The 15,070-nt window shown below is 39.2% G+C and overlaps 1 protein-coding gene across 6 annotated transcripts in view; it reads right to left on the bottom strand.

Annotated features, from left to right (window-relative positions):
• The window catches only part of MTHFD2L (methylenetetrahydrofolate dehydrogenase (NADP+ dependent) 2 like), a 151,884-nt gene extending 139,987 nt beyond the window's left edge, over positions 1-11,897 (bottom strand). For 4 of the 6 annotated variants that reach the window (XM_024993325.2, NM_001206095.4, XM_024993327.2 and 1 more), the window contains exon 1: positions 11,599-11,897. In XM_024993325.2, coding sequence (XP_024849093.1) covers positions 11,599-11,741 — 143 coding nt within the window. In that variant the 5' untranslated portion in view covers positions 11,742-11,897. Of the gene's footprint in view, positions 1-9,032; positions 9,826-11,598 lie in introns of those variants that run through there. The other 2 variants (XM_024993329.2, XM_024993333.2) reach the window with 2 other exon arrangements.
• Between the last annotated feature and the right edge of the window lie 3,173 nt (positions 11,898-15,070).

Genomic DNA, 15,070 nt, shown 5'->3' with positions numbered 1-15,070 from the left:
GTTTAAATATGTGTTTCCCTAATTACTAGAGGTTGAATGTCTTACAGGTTTATTGGCCATCTGGAGTTCCTCTTTTACGGGATGCCTGTTCATCTCTATTGACCATTTTTCTAATGGATTATTAGCTGTGCCTAATTTGTAGTAGCTATTTATGCATTCTGAACACTAATCTCATAACAGTGAGAAATGGAGTATTTCCTGCCATATGGGTAAACAAGAATGTCACAGTCATCAGGGATTCCAGCCCTCCAGGGCACTCAGGAGGGAAAGACCTGTGCCATCTGGCAGCCATCAGACTGCAATGCAGCCACTCTCTATGGTGAGCACCAAAGAACTAGAATGTGAAGATTCACAGCAGGTTGGCCCCAGATAGCTGAGCTGCAATTGAAAGGAGTGATTTCAGTGAACCCAGATTCTTGCATCTTCCCATACATAGAAAAGTGTTAAATTCCTTGAGATATCTGGTTTTCTTTAATTCACAAAAATACTTTTGATATTCAGACTACTTGTTCTTTGTTTCAAACTTCTATATAACCTGACTCCCCACTCCACCTCCTTGGAGCAGTTCTCTCAGGGATACTTAAGATGATACTGCCTCCCAGGATTAAGTACTAAAAATTTCTGCCAAATAAAACATAACTCTCAACTTTTAGGCTACATCTGTTTTTTAAGTCTACATCAGTTATATCTGTGTATCAAGTATCACCAGTATATGGTTTGACTTTTCACTTATTTTATAGTTATTTTTGATGGAAAGTTCTTAATTCTAATGTGAAAACCATCTTTGCCTCTAGAACTTGCCCTTCTTGTCTTGTAAGAAAACCTTCATCATCTCTGACAAAATTTGTTTTACAGAACACAACAGGACTCACAATTGATGAGCCAGGTTGGCTAAGGAATTGCCAGGAACTTTCTGATATGCTATAGGCTAGACCTAAAAATCTTACTGGGCTTAACTAAAACCTCTATAAAGTAGTTCTGCCAAGCCTCAGTTAAGAACCACTGATTTACACCCCCATGATGCTCAAAGTAAAAATCCCCATTCTAGTATTCCTGATAAGTGGTCAACTACCCTTGTAACCAAGCAGGACCCCATGAGGCCTTCCCAGGACAGGCTTTCCCCCATATCTTTTGCATTAGCTCCTCTCTGAAGTACCTATATAATAATATTTGAAGCACTTTTCCTGAGCTGTTTTGCAGATGTAAAAAAAACCTCCCTCATGCTAACAAATGAAAGATGTTAACTATCTGACAATGATGAACACATAGCCCCAGGACACCAGGAGTCTAAGGACTGATAATGTTAACCCCTGGGATACCACTCTCCTACCTCATCATCAGCCAATCAGAGAATTGTGCATGAGCTGATCACAGACCCTGAGACACTACACCTCCCTCACTTGGCTTTTAAAAGTGCTCTGCTGAAACTCTTCGGGGAACTTGAAGCTTTTTAGGGGATGAACCACCCATCTCCTAGCATTGCCTTGCTGTAAACCTTTCTCTACTCCCAAATCCTATTGTGCATCAGGCATGTGAATTTGCATTAACACTTTCAACATAAAGAAACCTATGAAGTATGTGTATATGCTTGAAACTGGTCATAGGGCATGTATCCATAAGTATGCAAACAAGCATACAATCTACCAACTAGGACTCTTTAGGACCCCATGGACTGTAGTCTGCCCAAAGTAAGAATATTGGAGTGGGTTGCCATTTCCTCCTCCAGGGAATCCTCCTGACCCAGGGATCGAACCCATATCTCATGTGTCTCCTGCAATGCAGGCAGATTCTTTAGCTGCTGAGCCATGGAGAAAGCCCAAAAGTATAAACTGATAACAAATTAACAAATATTGTACACATAAGCTCAGTTATTATAACTAAATTACAAAGCTATTGTGAAGAGGTTTGTATTGAATACAAAAAATTATGTCATCACAGAATGTACTCTCTTCACTGCCTGCCTACATGATTTTAAAAACAAGTGTTTAAAAATATATTTTGTAAATGAGCTAGAAAGTGTTGCATTTTGTTCAAAATCTACTGGAAATTATTAACATATTCAAAAAAAATAAGCCAGACAAGGGTGGAATGAGGAGTTCAGGTTTGAAACATCTAGTGAACTGCAAATACTAAAACCAAAGCTTACAATAGAAATGTACCCCTTCCCTCCAAAAGAAGGTACTGAGCTAATTAAACAATGACACCTCAAGCATTATACAAGCAATTCTGAAATTCTATTGCTGAGGGTTGAATTGTGTCCCCCAAAAGATATGTTCAAACCCTAATCCCTGGTACCCACGGCTGTGATCGTATATGGAAATAAGGCATCTGCAGATGTAATTAAGCTGCAGGATGAAGTCACACTGGAGTTCAGTGACCATAAATACAATATGACTTTTGTCCTTATAAAAAGACAGAGAGAACTCCACGTGAAGACAGAGGCAAGATGGCCACATGGCTATAGACGCAAAATTGGAGTCATACAGTTGTAAGCCAAAAAAAAGCCAAGGATTGCCAGCAACAACAGGCCAAGAGAGCATGGTTCTGTGGATTCTCTGGATTTCAGACTCCTGGCCTCTACAAATGTGAGGATAAGTTGCTGTTGTTTTATGATGAGGTTCAGGGTACAGTGCCCCAAGATGTCACACTCTTAACATGCAGATTATTTCCAGCTGAAAACAACCAAGGCCCAAAAGATTTGGGACAAAACCTTTGAACTTCTCCCAAATGCCTAAGTGAACTTTAAGAATTGGAATTCCAGTTCCAGAAAGGAGCTGTCACCACATATAACCATACTAAAGTATGAACTAGGTGTGGTGGACAGGGAGGAACCTAGCAAGGCTGGTTTGACCAAAGTTCCCTCTGTGTCCCTCTGTCTCTAGATGGCCAGGCAAACATTTGTTCACAAACATTAACTCTTTTCATATTCCTGTGAATTACCTTACTTCTCTTTGAAGTCCTAGACACTTACCTTCTTCTCCTTAGTCCAGAATAATGTATATATATATACATTATATATCTGTATATATACCTCATGATAATAACGTATATATACCTCATCTTGCCTGTCTTTGGAACACTTCATGTTTATGTAAATTCCTCATACATAGGTAATAAATTTTTTTATTGATTTTTTTTTTCGGGTTAATCTGCCTTCTCTCATTTCAATTGCCAGCTCAAAGAACTGAGAGAAAAAAGAGGAGAGTATGCCCTCCTCTACAAAGCCATCTAGTTTGTGGTACTTTGTTTATGGCAGCCTTAGTAAATAAATACATCTTTAATCCCAATTCAAAGTATCCCAATTTGTGGGAAGAACTTTTGATAAATCTCCTGTTTTTCACTAAGTGTCAGTGAAGAGTGCTGACAAAACTTTGCCAACTGGAGGAGAGAATGGCAAAACACTCCAGTATTCTTGCCACAAGAACCCCACGAACAGTATGAAAAGACAAAGAATATGACACCAGAAGATGAGCCCTGCAGGTCACAAGGTGTTCAATATGCTACTAGGGAAGAGCAGAGGGCAATTACTAGTAGCTCCAGAAAGAATGAAGCAGCTGGGCCAAAGCCAAAATGACGCTCAGTTGTGGATGTGTTTGGTGGTGAAAGTAAAGTCTGAGGCTGTAAAGGACAAAACTGCATAGGAACCTGGACTGTTAGGTCCATGAATCAAGGTAAATTGGATGTGGTCAACCAGGAGATGGTAAGAGTGAACATCATCTTAGGAATCAGTGAACTAAAATGGACAAGAATAGGCAAATTTAATTGAGAGGACCATTATATCTACTGCTGTGGGCAAGAATCCCTTAGAAGAAATGGAGTAGCCCTCATTTAACAAGAATCTGAAATGCAGTACTTGAGTGTGATCTTACTTTTTTAACTCTTAAAAATGTGACTGCATCAAGAAATTATACAGTGACATTGCCATTAATACAAATCAAAAGTGAAGTCAATTTGACCCTTAGATATCTTTCACACAATGCACCCTGTCATTACTTGCTCAGGTGACATCTCCTGCAAAGGTAGGAACTTTGCAAGTCACCCCCAAAGAAGGCAAGACAAGGAGCTCTCCTTTTCAGCAGTTTATTCTCCCCCTATTGCTCAGCTAGCACTACAAGTCTCTTCATTAGGAAAGAATATGTCATAATGGAGGGGCCAGGGAGGAGAGTTAGCAGTCAGGCAGCACAACACACTACAAATTACTCACCCAAAGCCAGAAGTCCCTGAGAGGTAGCCCTGTTTACCTTTAAAAGCTGGCCAAGTTACTTAACTGCTTTTAAAGGCATGCAATTTCCTCATGTATATAATGGGAATAGTCTCTGTTGACCTTCTAAAATAAGCTTTGACTAAGAGTCGATTGGCTCATTTGTTAAAATGGCTCTCCTAGTTTCTGTTAAGAAATAGACGGAGAAATATTCAGAGAACCAGAAGTAATATGAGACTAAAAAGCCATCAGGGCTTCCCTGGTGGCTCAGTGGTACAGAATCTACCCGCTAATGCAAGAGACATGGCTTCTATCCCTGGGTCGGGAATATCCCCTGAAGAAGGAATTGGCAACCCACTTCAATATTTTTCCCTGGGAAATCCCATAGACAGAGGAGCCTGGTGGGCTACAGTCCATGGCGTCACAAAGAGTCAGACACAACTTAGCAACTAAACAACAACAACAAAAAGTCATCAACATTTAGTGTTGTTTCTATGAACTTGTCCATTTACCTATTCACTTTCCAGAAAATAAACTACAACCATCCTAATCTATGGTTCCTAGAACTAAATTAAGTGTTTAATTAGCTAAAACAAAGTCGTAAACAGGAGGGGAAAAAAATCACTACTTTTCTTGTATATCAAAATACTCTTTCACAAAATAGTAAATCAAAGTCCACTCACAAACGACAGTGTATTTAATCTGTATACCTGACATCTTGCTTCTGCATCTGTATTTTAATCTCATTTTCAACCACAACTTTAATTAGAGCTGTAATAAACTGTTTTATGATCTATAAAGATGAAAAAACCTAATACAGTCATTAGCAATTAAAATATCTCTGCAGGTCCTAGCATAGTTTAAATGCTTTGTATCTTAGGGCAAAATTTGAAGATTTGGGGGTTCAAATTAACAATAGTAACAAAACAAACTCAAGGGAACCAGGGCAAAATTACGTATGGAATAAAACCAATCACTAACTGATACTAGGGAGCCTTTCAAAGCAAGTGAATTTTTTTTAAAGTAAATTAATATTTAGAAATGTTAAGTTTAAGGTTTTTTAAAAAACATTTCATTCCACATCCCAAATGCTATCTTACACTGTGAAGTAAAGGAATTATACTTCCATAAGTCAATAAAAAGTAAAGCAATTTTTTTTTCCATTACGTGTGATTCTTTCATTCAATTTTGTAACTTCAGAACTCTAACCTGTAACTTAGAACATCAGTAACAACCTAAACCCCTGGAGAAGGAAATGGCAACCCAATCCAGTATTCTGGCCTGGAGAATCCATGGACAGACGAGCCTGGGGGGGCTACAGTCCATGGGGTCGCAAAAGAGTCGGACATGACTTAGTGACTCAACAACAACAACCTAAACATCCATAATTTTTGCAGAAAAAATCTTATATGCTAAGCTTTGTATGAGAACACTTGGGCAATTTGTTAAATCCCATGTACATCTTCTCAGAACCATTTTTTTAAATGTTTAACATAAAATACACAGGTTTACAGAAAACCAGTTTTATTGAAATACTGTTATCAAATACTTTTTTAAAAAAAGCATTAAATAAAACACCTAGTGGCAAGTCTAATTACTACATAATATCAAAGAGTACTGGTGAGTGTGTATGTTTGGAGATCTCTGTGTCAACTGTGTTATTAATATACCTGTATTTTTGCTGGGAATATTATAAGTTGTACTCCTATTACTGTGGTTTGAGGCAAATATTCACAATTGAAGAAAATGCTAAATTTAGTAGAGACTAGTGACCTCCCATCTAAGTTTACTGCTGCTGCTGCTAAGTCACTTCAGTCGTGTCCAACTCTGTGCGACTTCAGAGACGGCAGCCCACCAGGCTCCCCTGTCCCTGGGATTCTCCAGGCAAGAACACTGGAGTGGGTTTCCATTTCCTTCTCCAATGCAGGAAAGTGAAAAGTAAAAGTGAAATTGCTCAGTCGTGTCCGACTCTTAGCGACCCCATGGACTGCAGCCTACCAGGCTTCTCCATCCATGGGATTTTCCAGGCAAGAGTACTGGAGTGGGATGCCATTGCCTTCTCCACCATCTAAGTTTAGGGATACTTAAATTCTATCCATGAATTCCCAAGTAAAGAGATACCCTGTATTAAGGAAATCTGACAACACAATTTTTAAGATTTATATGCAAAATCAGGTGTCTTGATTCACAAAAGTTCTGCAATTTAATAAGGATTTTCAGAACGATGATAAGCAATAGGGAAATTTATAAATTGCTTGTAGAGAAATGCACTGGATAGATCATGCAGTTTCCAACTCTGTCTTCACCATTTATTTACCGTGTTATCATGGACAAGTTATTTAATTTCCCTAAGTCCCAGTCTCCTAATCTGTTAATTGGGAATAGTAATAGTGTCTACTTCTTTCAGTTGTTATGAGGATTGAAGGACAAACTATATGTGAAAAATCTTAGCAAAATGTTTAACACAGAGTTAGGAAGCATTAAATATTAATACGAATTTATTTTTCAACAATACAACTGGATTGCTTAAAGCAAGATGATATTCATTGCAGAGTTAATAAATAGCCAAAGTGGGAAAAGGAAACACCTATTTTTAAATTATAATATGCCCTCAGTTTAGAATGACAAATCTTTGAATAGTCTCTTGATTCGAGGCATACTCTTTAATGAGAGTAATTCTAGAAACCTAAGTAGAGTTCGGATCATTAAGTGAACAAACCTGGTTGGTATGATGATGTTGACAGGAACATGACCTGCATCTGAGAGTTAATTATTTCATATTTCAAGGACTAGACATTAACCAACAGCAAAATGGTTAGGTAAATTAAGGCCACTTGACTTAATGTAATATTATGGAGCCAATAAAATGTTAACAAAAACAATGGCAACACAGAAAATACCTATGATATAATATTAACAGAAGCAGCTGGATAAAACTTCTTGGATACTATCAACCTTGAAGTCTTCTTTAAAACTAATTTAAGTTTGTATTATATCCCATTCTGAACACAAATTAGTTGATATTTTTTCTGGTCCAGATTGCACTTCTTAATAGTAAACTCACTAATTACTAATCATTAATTTATCCCACTCATTGGACAGTTCAGTTTTCACCCAAGCTCCTACATCTTTAAACATCCTTCTACAACTTAATCATCCTTAAACCAAATTATTTTTAAAAATCTTCATTGAGCTCCATGGAATTTCCTGAAGAGTATGCGACCATAGAAGGTAATCTGCTGGGTTTCTTTGTTGCTACTTTTATCATCTAACTAGGGTATTAACTGGAGAAGGCAATGGCACCCCACTCTAGTACTCTCGCCTGGAAAATCCCATGGATGGAGGAGCCTGGCAGGCTGCAGTCCATGGGGTCGCTAACAGTCGGACACGACTGAGCGACTTCACTTTCACTTTTCACTTTCATGCATTGGAGAAGGAAATGGCAACCCACTCCAGTGTTCTTGCCTTGAGAATCCCAGGGATGGGGGAGCCTGGTGGGCTGCCATCTATGGGGTCGCACAGAGTCAGACATGAGTGAATCGACTTAGCAGCAGCAGCAGGGTATTAACATGAAAGAATAATATAACTACAAAGCATGTGAAAAACAAAGATTTGGGTCATTAAAGAAATTGCTAGATTATTACTAAAATCATGACTAACAAGGTCTGAGATTAGTATTAATTTTCTCTGTTCACCTGTTGATCCATTTTAATCAGAAAACTTGATTTTGGAGATATTACATTAGAACATATTATTTCTGAACAGCTGAAGCACAGATATAAAACTAAGATATGAGACAATAAATGGTGAAACATTTATGTTTTAAATTTAAAATGACATAACTGCTACAGTCCATGGACTCGCAAGGGTAGGACACGACTTGGTGACCAAACCACCACCAATAACTGCTTAGAAATAAAAACTGTAACCAAATAGCTATCATAGCTCATTGTCATTAGGAGAGGTAAGGCATTAAGACTCAAAAATCACAATTTTCCAGCAAAATAAAATGTGATTTTGAGAAACTGCCCTTGCTAGCCATTGGTACAAATTCTATCTTGGTTGAAATAATTCCATGGAAAATCAGCTTCAGTAATGGTACTAAGTGGAGTCTGGGTTCTTTAAGCTTCACATGAGGATAAAATGATCTTTAAATCAATTCTATAGCAGACAGAGAAACTGAGTAAATACTAGAAGAGAGGGTCTCAAGAAAAACAAACAGGTGTACATATACAATTTGTCTTTTTAAAATTATTAAAACTATCCATCCTACGAAAGAAGAAGGTGTTAGTTGCTCAGTCGTGGCCAACTCTTTGCAACCCAATGGACTGTAGCCTGCAAGGCTTCTTTGTCCACGGGATTCTTCAGACAAGAATACTGGAGTGGGTAGCCCTTTCCTTCTCCAGGGGATCTTCCCCACCCAGGGACTGAACCTGGGTCTCCTGCATTGCAGGCAGATTCTTTACCATCTGAGCCACGAGGGAAGTCCTATAAGACATGATTATTTACATAACATAAACCAGTATCTCTTACTACTTCCAAAAATACAGGGTTTTTTAATTAAAAAAAAACAAAAACCCTTGGGATATCCATTTAGTTACTATAAATGAGTTGATGTAGTAAAGCATGGTTTGGGGAAGCCTCTGTTGGAGAATACCCGAAAATCTGCCTCGAGAACGGCATTAATATAAAAGTCTGCTGTAACCTTGCCTCCAGATGAGATAGACTGCTGCCCAGCTCCATACACTTAAAAACACTGTGCCAGGCTCATATGATGTTTCACAACCCAAGCACATTTTGATTTGTAAACTTCTCACACAGCAAGGCCAAATTGGGAAAATTTAATCACCAAGAATATTTTATTTGTAACTTTTTGGCTTTTTAGGTAATTCATTTCAAGAAATAATAAGCTGCAACAAATAGAAGGGACTTATTCATTTATTTCCTTGACATTTAAATATATTTTCTTTCAATTAATAAATCTATTTTATCATGAGTAAATGGGGGAAAAACTCACTGCAAATTTTAAAGGGAAACCATTCTGAGATTAAATATTAAACAATAAATAATAATTTTGTAATTTTCAAATTCTGTTAAACACTATTCCTTGAAATTCTCTAAAAAAGTATTTATATGTTCCATTATAAGTATCTAATTAGCCAAAGATATGAAAGACAATCAAAAATACTTTGTTTCATTTGAGACTCTATACCAGAAACTGGTAATAAATCTGTTAATTGAAAACAGTCAATATCATTAGGGAAAGAGTTCATCAAACTCAAAGATTCACTGCAGTGAGAAAAACACTAAGGCTCATATTTCAAGTCAAGAGGATAGTGTAGGATTTAAACCACATTCACTATGAATAACTACACAACTAATGTGTCACTACATATTAACTCATTATTGACCGGGGGGATTTTTGCTGAGACTAACACCTGTGGCCAGCAATTTCTTATCAAGTGATATTGATATATCTCCAGTCAATAACATTTGGGTAACAAAAGACATATTAATACATCTCTGGTCAATAATGTGTTAAAAGAGATGACCGAGGATGGGGACAAGTGGGGAGGCAGACAGTGGCGACCTCTGGAAGATGGAATCTCTTCTCTCTGCTGGTCCTAGAAGAGAAAAGAGACACCAATGAGCATCAACACACTGTCCGGATTTCTCCCCACCCGAGACCCATCAGTCCACAGGTGTTTCTCAACCTTACAGCCAACTTCATCTTCATATACAGTACTTAGTGACAAGGGGATGTCAAAATGCCACCTATCCTAACCTAACTAGTGCTGCCTTGAAAAAATAAAAATCTATCAAAGGTATTACTTATTTCTATACAGCTATAATCTGAAAGCAGCTGGGTTGAAAGTAACACTTCTTTATTTACATTAAAAATAGCTTTCCAAAATTATTCCAGTCAATTATTTTAAATTATAAAAGACATAAATTCAATTTAAAAACCTCTGAATTATCCGTGTGTGTATCTGCATGTGTGTGTGACGACAAGTGGCTTGAACGAGATAGTTAGGTTTTTAGCTGTTACGGTTCTCATTCAGTGTATTGATACCTGGAGAAGACAGGATGATCTGACAAAGGGAAATTAACCAACTTACACAATTTGAAAAAGGTTATCTTCACTCTGGGAAGAAGCCCTAAAATAACTCAAATTCAGCAAATAATTATCTAAATAGTGTGACTGTGGTGCATAATTCCTTCAATTCTGTAATGCAAAGAGAATTCTACAGAATCTGCTTTTCCTAGGTTGCAGAGTTTGTATCCAAACCAACTGGTAATTTTTTTCAGACACCATGAGAGCTGCCACAATCAGAACTGTGAGTCATTGTTATTTTCTCACATATTCTCTGGAAGACAAACAGCAGTCATTACAAACTAAGTCCAAAGTAAACCCTATAGGATTTTTTTTTTTTACTTCAATCACGCCAAGACTAAGATCCAAATATATACAATGAAGAGTTAATCAATTTAAGTTAAATAAGCAGTCATTATGTTTCCTCATTATTGATCTTTCCTTTCTTCCGGCATAGTGCTGGACATGGGGCTACAAAAAGACAAGTAAGGCACAATCTCTGGCCACGTAAAACTGCAATTACAGAACGTTATTGAAATTCCTGTAAGTCTGAAAACAAATGGACTCACTGGCTCTGGGTTCAAAGAAATTATTCTTAGCTTCTTAGATCGAGTTTGTATAATAGCTATAAGTAACGAACGGACGGACAAAGCTTACCATTTGTACAGAACAGTTAAAACCTACTCGCAATCTGCTAGCCAGCAACAAGAGATGCAGTGAATCTAAGATTGATCATGTCAATCTAAGACTGCAGACATTTGGGAAGCGCCAGAGAAACACCGAAAAGTCAAGATTAATGTCTGATTTTGTGAAATCATTAAGAATTGTAGAGCTGGAAAAGATCTCAGTATTACCACCAACAAAGAAATTCATAAACTCTAAACCATCTGGCCACTGCCCACTCCTTTGTTTACAAAATACAGCCATAACCAAAATCAAACAAATGCTTCAAACAAGCAGACCACGTGTTTTTAAGGCCCCTTTTCTCTGGGTCTCAAAGGTCTTCCTCAGTCACTCAACTGCACCCGCTGCAAACATGGAACGTTCCAGTGTGCGCAGAGAACATCCAAGTTGCCCGATTTGAGGCGGATGCGACCAGCCGGCCTGGCCTGCAAGGCCAAGTTCGGAGCGAAGACAGGCCTCGCCCCCGACCCGCCGCGCGGCTGCCCTGGAGCCCCGGGTCACACGCGCGAGGCCTCGCCCGCGCCAGCTGCAGGCGCCCGGCCGCCCCTCCCACAGCCACTGGCTTCGCACCCGGGAGCGCCCACCCCAGAGGAGGTCGAGCGTTCGGGGGCGCTCATACCTCATGCCGCTGCTCCGAAAGCCCCGGAACGCCTGCCCCGCCGCTCCCGGCGCCGCGAAGGGCGACTCCGCGATCCGGCTCAGCGCCGACACTCGGCCCAGGCGGCCGCGGAGCAGCCAGAAGCCGCGGGCCACCACTGTCATGGCCGCGAAAGCCGGCTCCCCGACAGAGGCACCACCTCCGCCGCTCCGGTTCTCACAGCTCCAGGCCGGACTCCGCCCCCACCCGGCTCGGCGGGAGAGCGAGTCCCACCAGCCGAGGGCTCCCGGGGGCACCTTGCAGGGGCGGGGCTAGAAGCTGAGTTCAGGGCCGGGGGCGGGGCTGAAGGACCCGAGCCCTGTACCGTCATGGGGCGGGGCCGGGACCCGAGCCCCAGGCTGGACTAGCACGTGCGTCGGAAGGCAGGAGTTTGCGGTATGGCCTGGTGGCGACGCGGTTTCTCTTGCACTGGGCACGCTGCTGATGTGCCCATAGCAAGAACATAGGGAAAGCGTCTAAACCAATCAGTTCAAGCAGCACGCTCCCTTTCTCCCAAACCATTGCTCTGCCCCGCAGCTGCCCAGGCTACTGGTGACTTCATTTAAAGCAGGAAGGATATATACAGATTCTGTCTTCCTTAGTGAGACCTTGGGATACCTTTCTCCTGAGAGCAGAAGAAAGAAAGACAAATGTGAATGTGTGGAGGGAGGAGGGATACCTGGCTGAACAAGGCTTGGACCTAAGAATTTCTGTTGCTCTACCTTATCATTTCCACTTTGGAGAGGAAAACCTGTCATTCATTTTCTGGAGTCTATGATCAAACTTACACTACCTAGGAACCTTTGTTATGTGGTGAATTTGTAGTGAGAAAACAAAATAGCAGCTTCCTTTAAAAAGTAAAAAATCAGACTGGCCTTTTTTTATGCTGAGATGTGGTAGAAGATGAACTGAGTTATGCTTTTATTTGAGCAAAAATCAACTTGAATCAGACAGCATCCAACCAAGCAGAAAGTTCTAAGGAGCTTGTCTTTCACAAAAGGAAAGACTTGTAGGCAGAAGGGAGCAGAAGTTATATTAGACAATAAGTGGTTTCGTTTGGCTATTGAAAGGTTACTTTCCTTTAAAACTGCAGATCTATCAGACCTACTACCTAACTAGTGATAAGAAGAAGAAAGAAACAGAACTACCTTCATGCCCTTAAATTAAGTATTGTTTTTTAAGTTTTTCTTGTAGTCCAGCTTAAAGATAATGCAAAATATAGAAAAAGTTGTGCACAAAATGAAAAATACATAATTTGGAAAGTTAAATATATTTTCTGTATTAAAAACCAGGATTATGTTTATGAATTGTTACATTCATTAAATTAAAAGGAATAAAAATTATCAATAATAATAGCTAACAGTTTCTGTAGGTTTACTCTGTTCAAGGCATTCATTCTTTACATGGATTGCTTCATTTAATCCTGACAATAATTCTCTGAGAAAGATCCTCTTGGATTCTCATTTTACATATGATAAATTTGATCTGTGAAGAAATTAAGAAACTTGCCCAAAGCTACAAGTCTAGGAAGTGGTACATTCAAAATTCAAAGAAAGGCACTTTGATTCTGTAGGTTAAAAGAATAATAATAATCATCCATGGGACAAAGAAGACATGAGAAGGGAAAATGAACAGATAATTTATCAAAATTTGAGGAAAGCAGCCAAAGAAGTACTTCTGGAGAAATCAGTAGCCTTAAATGCTTATTTTCGATAAAAGTCTAAAATCAATGGTCTAATAATCTCTAGGTCTGTCCATGTTGCTACAAATGGCATGGATTTATTCTTTTTTATGGCTGGGTAATATTCCATTTTATATATGTACCACAACCCACTCCAGTATTCTTGCCTGGAGAATCCCATGGACAGAGGAGCCTGGTGGGCTACAGTCCACAGGGTTGCAAAGAGTCAGACACAACTGAGCAACTTCACTTTCATTTTCACATCTTATTTATCCATTCCTCTGTTGATGGACATTTAGGTTGCTTTCATGTCTTGGCTATTGTAAATAGCACTGCAATGAACATTGGGGTGCATGTTTCTTTTTGATTTATAGTTTTTTGTGGACATGGGGCTTCCCAGGTGATACAGTGGTAAAAGAACCCACCTGCTAAAGCAGGAGATACAAGAGATGAGAGTTTGATCCTGAGGTTAGGATGATCCCCTGGAGTGGGAATGGCAACCTGCCCCAGTATTCTTGCTTGGAAAATTCCATGGACAGAGGAGCCTGGTCGGCTACAGTCCATGGGATTCCAAGAGTCAGACACAACTGAGCAACTGAGAACACAAGCACAGATATATGCCGAGGAGTGTGATTGCTAGATCATATGGTAGTCCTGTTTTTAGTGTTTTGAGGACTCTCCATACTGTTCTCCATAGTGGCTATTCCAATTTACATTCCCACCAGCAGTATAGGAGGTTTCCCTTTTCTCTACACGCTCTTCAGCACTTACTGTTTGTAAACTTTTTGGTGATGGCCCTTCTGACCCATATGAAATGATACCTAGACTCACAGACTTTGGAAATAAACTTATGGTTACTAAAGGAGAAATGTGGCAGGGAGGGATAAACTAGAAATTTGGGATTAACATATATATACTACCCTATATAAAAGAGATAATCAACAAGGACCTACTGTATAACACAGGGGACTCTAATCAACAGTCTATAGTGACATATATGGGAATGGATATATGTAAAACTTAATTACTTGCTGTACATCTAAAACTAACACAATATTGTAAGCCAACTGTACTCCAATATAAAATAAAAATTAAAAATTTAATAAAATCAATGGTCTGAGCTTCTACAAATTAGAAAAATAAGAACAGTTGAGCTAAAAATAAGAGCTAAATTAAATAGAAAACAGAAAAACAGCAGACGAAATTAATATTATCAAAAGCGAATTTTGAGAATTAATACAATTGATAAAATTGTAAGACTAATTAAAGGAAAAGAGCATGCATTCCTATTCTCATTCCTACATGTTTTGCTGAGTGTCAAGACTAGACCCTGACCACTTTTTACCTGGGCCATTTCTCAGGAGTCTTTTTTTTTTTTTTTAATATTTTCTTATATTTAAAGAAACTAGTATTTATTTATTTTAAATATTTATTTATTTATCTGCACCAGCTCTAGTTGCAGCATGCTAACAAACTCAGGCCCCCTGAATTGGGAGCATGGAGTGTTAGCCACTGGACCACCAGGCAGTTCCACATCTCTCATGAGTTTCCATGCAGCCGGTAACTCTGAGCGATGAGGTAATGACTCCCTGTGTACAAAGAGAATGCTTGCTTACTGCTTGCCTTAAAGGGATGAGATCCTTAAGCTCAGAGTTCCTTGTCTGTGGTGCAACAGCCGACTACACATGCAGACTTCATCTGGTCTTCCATGTCATCCTGTGGTACGTGGGCTCAGGAAAATGGAACAATGATGCTAATGCTCCAGCAACTACT

Source organism: Bos taurus, chromosome 6 (genome assembly GCF_002263795.3).
Source record: "Bos taurus isolate L1 Dominette 01449 registration number 42190680 breed Hereford chromosome 6, ARS-UCD2.0, whole genome shotgun sequence".
Classification (NCBI taxonomy): domain Eukaryota; kingdom Metazoa; phylum Chordata; class Mammalia; order Artiodactyla; family Bovidae; genus Bos; species Bos taurus.
The sequence above is the reverse complement of the archived record's forward strand: the minus strand, read 5'-3'. Positions and strand labels throughout refer to the sequence as shown.